The sequence below is a fragment of the Coturnix japonica genome, chromosome 1, assembly GCF_001577835.2.
Source record: "Coturnix japonica isolate 7356 chromosome 1, Coturnix japonica 2.1, whole genome shotgun sequence".
Lineage (NCBI taxonomy): Eukaryota > Metazoa > Chordata > Aves > Galliformes > Phasianidae > Coturnix > Coturnix japonica.
In genome coordinates, this window is record NC_029516.1 from 74,537,303 (window position 1) to 74,543,745 (window position 6,443).

Here is a 6,443-nt window from a genome sequence, read left to right on the forward strand (position 1 = left end):
GTGGGCTCTGAGGCCTTACCACCTGTACCACTAACTCGTCACTCACTCTGTCATTTACCCACCACAGCAGCGAACCAAAAATCCCATGCACCCTGCAGAGCAGGGCAGCACTTTGAAACTGCAGCCTAGAAGATGCAGAACAGCCCGATAAGTAGGGACAAGAGAAGAAAATGCATTTCCAAGTAACATGCTTAGAAAAATGGCTGGAATCAGATGAAGGACGACACTGGATGGAGAACTGCTTCCCAGGACATACTGCACTATCAGATAGTATGTGTGAGTATTGATTTTATGTAGTAGACATTTATTTTTCTGAGGTATTGAACTATTACTTGGGAGCATGGGTGAAGAATGAAACTAGCGCTCTCTCCTGCCAGCAGTATCTACCAGAGTTGTTCTTTACATAATCTGACTTCTTTTGGGTCAACTTCATATGAACACTAAAGGCTCCTTTTCAATCTAAAATCACTACAAGAACTTTGCATTCTGCTTTCTGCAACTGAAAGCAGCGGGATCCTGCAGGTCACGGCACCGTGCTGGTTGCCTTCCTCCTGCCTGGACTCCCCCAGCACGCCATTTTGTACACTCCGTGGGGTGAAGACAACCAGGGATCCCAACCATGCTACCCTACAAGCAATGTTCCACCAGCAGACACTGCTATTCACAACTCACTGAGTCTCCTGAGAGTGGGGGGAGTGTCATAGGGCAAAAATAAACCAGCCCCTTACTGTTCAAAGGTTGGGGTGCTTTAGACTTTTCAGTGTCTCAAGCAGCCTCAAAAGCAATACCTGAACCAGGATGCTGCTGCAAACCTGGAGACAAGAAACAGTGAAGATGAAAGACCTGAACTCTTGGCTGACACACAGCACAGCTACACTAGTACATGTTTATGCTGCTGCAGTAGGTGCTGCTTGGGGTTGATGAGAAGTTCTCTCCAGAATCATTGTCAGAGATGCATTTGGAGCAGCTTCTGTGAGATGCTGCCAGCCCTGGTGCAGTGATGGTGTTATAAAGCCAGTTTGAACAGAGCTGCCATCGCATTCCCCAACACCTGGGTGTAAAGCGAGGTGTGGTAGGGTGGGACGGCACCCGACACAACACAGGGCGCCCAGCAAGAGCCTCTCCCTCCCTACCACCACACACGCCCATAGGCGAAAAACCGACGTTCGGCGGGGCACGGAAGCGGCCTCCTGCCCACCCCACCCAGCAAACCCCCGGTTACATCTCCTCTCCATCCAGTCCGTCACGCGAGGATTTATGGACACGCACCCCGGACCAGCCCCGTTCCAAAACGCAGCTTTCCATTTATACATCAATAAAGCTCAACCTCCCGTCCGGACCCGCCGCCTCAGCCCTACCTGCCCTGCCGGGCCGCTCCCGCCGCCTTCCCGCTCCACAGCGGCTCTGAGTGCGGCGGGGCCGAGCTCAGGCCCAGGGGAAGCAGCGGCCTCGCGTGCGAAGCACACGCGGCGGAGCTGCCGTTCTGAGTCAGGGCGGCCGCGGCGGCGGGGGCGCGCGGGCTGCGGGTGAAAGAGAGAGCGGTGCTGACTGATCTCTGGCACCCGCCGGCCAGAGCGTGGCACGCAACGGCAACGGAGCCCTGCACCGCCAGCAGCCAGGGGGAGCTGGGCTGAGGGCTTACAGGGTTGTCGGCAGGTGTACATTATACATGATTTACATGCGAGACCATCTCAAACGATCCTATGATTCTGTGATTACTCACAAAGAAAGTATCTGTAAAGTGAGTATCACTGAAGCAACCTGCAACGCCTTTCCAAGAATCCTGGGGCCCACAGTCAACTTTCACAGATAATCATTTGAGAAGTGATTTCCATCCCTGTTTTACAAAGGAGTTACAGGCACTGTTAAGATTAAGTTACTGATTCCTTCTGAATAATGGGAGCAGTTGCGAAACTCTGTAATTCAAAGTAAAATGCAAGATCTTTCATTACCAGTCCCATGAGTTTACCCTAGGATCTCTTGGAATACAACCTTCCCTTCCCTTCCCTTTCCTTCCCTTCCCTTCCCTTCCCTTCCCTTCCCTTCCCTTCCCTTCCCTTCCCCTTCCTTCCTTCTGCCGTTTCCCCTTCTTCCTTCCTTCCTCTTCCCTTCTCCTTCCTTCCTTTTTCTTCTCCTCCCTTCCCTTCCTCCTTGCCCTTCCTTCCTTCCCTTCCCTTCCCTTCCCTTCCCTTGCCCTGCGCATTCCTTTCCGCCATATACGCCTTGGTCTGTCCATATTCCGTTGTGAGGCCCTTTACCTCTCCTTGCCGTTTACACTACATTATACCCCCCATTCACTTCTGCACAATTTGGAAGCCCTTGCATCGGTTCATCCCTTTGCAAGTGATGGTTTGTTCTTACAGTGTAAGGCTCACAAGTGGCAGGGCAGGCTTTCTGTTTTCTAGATTGCCCTACATTGTAGATGATGTAGGAGATAAGCCAGCCTAAGAGTTCATGCAGCATATGAATGCACAGATAAATCTGTGAATGTGAGGTTCAAAAGAAACAAGCGCAGAGATCTGTTTTCTGATTCAGTTTTTCCATATGTTAAAAGTGGTCAGACTGATAATCAGTATGTGGCTGGTTCAGATTTTCTGGAGATTATATTGCAGAGGAATGGAAGTGCTGTATCTCAGTGCATTTAACCAAACATTGAAATCTTCATTAAGTTCTAGCATGAAATTCACAGCAGGCGGTGCTCACTCCAGACATGCTACAATGCAGTATATTAATGCCACTGAGTTGCATTGGTAAAGCCACACAATGGACTCAAAACACAATGAACTACCTCTACTTCACAAACTTCTCCCTGCCTTATTGTAGCAGCAAATATAAAGAAAAGTCTGACTTCAGAGTGGTGCATCAGGGAACTGGGGAATCAGGTACTGCTGGCAGTAAGCCTTTCTAACCATTAAGGAAGAAAGTGGACACACACATTTTCAGTATCCAGTACCATGCTGGAGGAAGCCTTCCTACTCAATGAGAACTTCCCCCCACCATAATGTAACCCAAGCAATACAAGTACTGAAGCACATCAGTGGCAAAGTGTAGTCTCTTGAGATAGACAAAGTGTGGAATTAACTAGTGCTAATAGGAGGCTGGCACTGAGATGCTAGAGAAAATACAGCTGTTGACTATTATTTAGCCTTTTGATGATGAAATAGAATGGATTTCTTTACCAATGTGATTATCTGAGATGAGACAGTTACAAAAGACTGTTAAGGACCTTTCAAGTGTTCGTAGACCATTCTGAGATGCCCATCTCATAAACTGATCACCCTTCATCCTGAAGCTAAGGAGGGATTTTCTTTCCCTTCTCTGGAAAGGCTGATCAGTAGGCTCACTGTTTGGGTGATGAAACATGCTTTCAAAGTCCTGTGCAAACTGATGCCCAGTTCCATTTACTGGCACTTCCCAAATGATCTGAAATCTTCAGATATTTGGTACAGGGTCACTTGCTTGCTTCTTACCTAACCGAGGAGAACAATTAGTGGGACTCAACATTTCGTGGCCTTTCATAAGGTGAGTTTATGGCTGCCATGCTGAGGTGACCCCAACAGATGTTCAAGCAGTCATCCCATCCCACCCCCCATCTGCCGAGAACCTGAGCTTGGTTAAATATGCCTGTACTGTTAGGGTTTGCTCACAGAGCCTGCAACAACTTCTTGTGAACCACATCCACTTTCTCAGCAAAATGGGGTGTTGGGTTGGAGATGATTTTATATACAGTCAATTCAAGCAGGAAACAGAAGGAAGTGTAACAACCAATATTTTCTTTTTATTAGAGGGTCAATGGCCAAGTCATTCAGGAGGAATTAATTTTCAAGATTTGGCTACAGCAGAACTCTGCAATCTCACTGCCTTCCCCAATGCCCAGCAGCTTTTTCTTTTTTCCGGGGGAAACCTCAGCAGATGTCATCCATCCTTTGGTCTCTGATGCTGGGTTCCCTCTAGTCGCATTAGCAGGAGCATCAATTCTTTGTTATTGACTGATCTTGGTCTGTAGTAGAGGCAAGGGGAAATAGGACACTGCAGGATTCTACCCACTCACTTAAGGGACCACTGACTTTTCTTCCAACTAGTAGCCTAGTTTTCCGTTCCAAATGCTCCTTATTTTTTCTACCATCTGTTCCACCAGTATAGTGATCTTGGTTGTTTCTCTGATGAGGAGGTTCCTGCAGGAGACAACAGCATACGTGGTGAGACATATACATATAAGAGTGTGAGTAATCTCTGTCTGCACTAGTTATCAAGCTATCCTTCTTTCATGCTGCCTGCCACTGAGTGCAAAGCTCCTCTGCAGTCCTAGAGGGGCTTTTCTCAGCAGGTAGGAATAGGCAGTCTGTATTTGCTGTAAGTTAGGCAAAACGTTATCTCTTGAGTTGTCATGTTTTCCCTTCTGGGGGGGGAAGTCTTTCCCTTTCTTTAAGGAATACACATTTAGAGATAGAATGAATTTTATAGTCTGAGTTGAGTGCCATCAGTGTTTGCTGGCCCCTTCAGTACTCACCTCCCCACAGCCAACACTGCAGCATCTGCTCAGCCTCTTCCAGGTAGCTGATACCCTACCAGTCATTGCCCCCCACCCCACCCCTACCCATGGATTCAATGTCCCTTGGGTCCCCTCATATAGATGCCTGAGTAATCTGTTCTTTCTCACACTCCTCCCATGGTTATGCAACACTAGCACAGAAGTTTTTTTCCATACCTGGCCCCAGAAACTACCGTAGTCTGGGAAACATCCAGCAAGAACTGAGCAGCTCTAGGTGAAACCGTGTTCACAGCTTCATAGATGTAAGATGCAAGTGCATCAGGGTAAACCATCCAGTCACGACGGCCTCTATCACTGAGGGACCTTGAGTGCACTTCTGAGAGGGAGGAGGCAAAAAAAAACATGAGGCTTTTCCAGTCACACATCCCTCTGTTTATCTCCCACCAGGGACAGGAGGAAGAGATGCAGAATTCTCAGGTTCAAAGAATTTGCTCTAACAGCATCCAGCTAATTTTCATTACTAATTTCTGGGCACCCGAGTCACCTGACATGGCAGAATATTTGCACCAGGTATGGATGATTTGCAAACCAGGCCCCTACTTCCACTCTAGAAAGCAGCATGTGCTCATGGTCTTGAACTGTGTTACTGGGTTTCAGTCCTACTTTGTGGACGGGATGGAGTTCTCTGAGGCAATGAGAACTTATCTCAAAAGCTGTTCAGACTTACCGGGGACAGTGGTGCTGAGGAGCAGAATCAGAGCTATCACCAATGCCCTGTATTGCACCATGGTTTGTTGGTACCAGTTCAGCCCTGTACACCAAGAGACCTGTCGGAATAACCGTACAATATTTTGTTTGTTTTTAGAAAAATATCATATCTTCTAAACATCAGGTTTGTTAGAAAAGTCTAATCAATGTATAATAATTTAGGGGGGGGGGGGGGGGGGGGAAGGACAGGGAATACGATGGTGCAGTTCTTCTCAAGAATTGAGGAAAATATAGCACAAAAATGAACATGTCCTTCTATTCATATAATCACAAATATCCACAATGAATGATAGCTTTCAGAGTTCCAAGAAATATGTGATGTTTAAAGTTATTTCTTTTATAAGCATAGGAGCAAACAGTGAATACTGTAGTCAGAAAAGGCTTCTTCCACACAAGGGTATAACTGAAAAAGTCATGCTGCAGTTTTGCTTCCTACCCATGGGTTTGACCCTACTACAAGTGTCCTATAGAGCTTCCATCACTCAGCATCAGTCTACTCCCACCCTCTTCCATTTCAGCAATATTCCATGCTGGGGAGCATGAGGAGGTTCCATGCCTTGTAAAAAGTGGAGCAGACCACCTCCGCTCACTTGTCAATGTCCCAAGGTCCATAACTACCCAGAGCAGAGAGTGCAGTTCTTACCTGTCCTGCTTCCTCTCTCCCAGGCTGAAGCTGAGGCTGATGCTCATCTGAGACACCAGCATTTATGCAGAGCTAATATAGAGATAATGAGGGGTCAAAGGTCCTGCTTTGTTTCCCCATTTGCTCTTTTGCAAGCAGATTCAGCTCAGTGGGATGGACAAGAAGCTGTGTAGGACTCTGGACCTGTTGTTGGGATTTAGTAATGGAGGGTCAGTCTGACCTGAGCACAGGAGACGTGGAAGGCAGCTCCTGGGTCACTGAGCCCCCTACATTTTCAGGCAACCATGTCATGGAGACCCCTTTCATCAACTGAGCAAATTCCACATTAACTGTTGCTGAAGCTGGACCGATTTTTGCTCCCACTGTTCCTGTGGGAAGGCTCATGCTGAAAGCTGACTGCTTTGACAGCCACATATTATTTATGGCTATTATGCTCATTCATATTTCCCTCTATTTCCAACAAATGTATTAAGCAACGGGCACACACAGGTATACACATACATATAGTGCTCTCAGTTCATTTTCCCCCATAGCCAAGCC

General features: G+C 47.3%; 1 protein-coding gene across 1 annotated transcript; it reads right to left on the reverse strand.

Annotated features, from left to right (window-relative positions):
• Positions 1-3,758: 3,758 nt before the first annotated feature.
• Positions 3,759-6,047, reverse strand: LOC107319873 (apovitellenin-1). The gene is made up of 4 exons (XM_015875179.2): positions 5,904-6,047; positions 5,220-5,319; positions 4,709-4,868; positions 3,759-4,175 (listed from the first exon to the last, which is right to left on the reverse strand). The coding sequence occupies exons 2-4, from the start codon at positions 5,278-5,280 to the stop codon at positions 4,079-4,081; spliced, it is 318 nt and encodes a 105-aa protein (XP_015730665.1). The 5' UTR covers positions 5,281-5,319; positions 5,904-6,047; the 3' UTR covers positions 3,759-4,078.
• Positions 6,048-6,443: the final 396 nt, after the last annotated feature.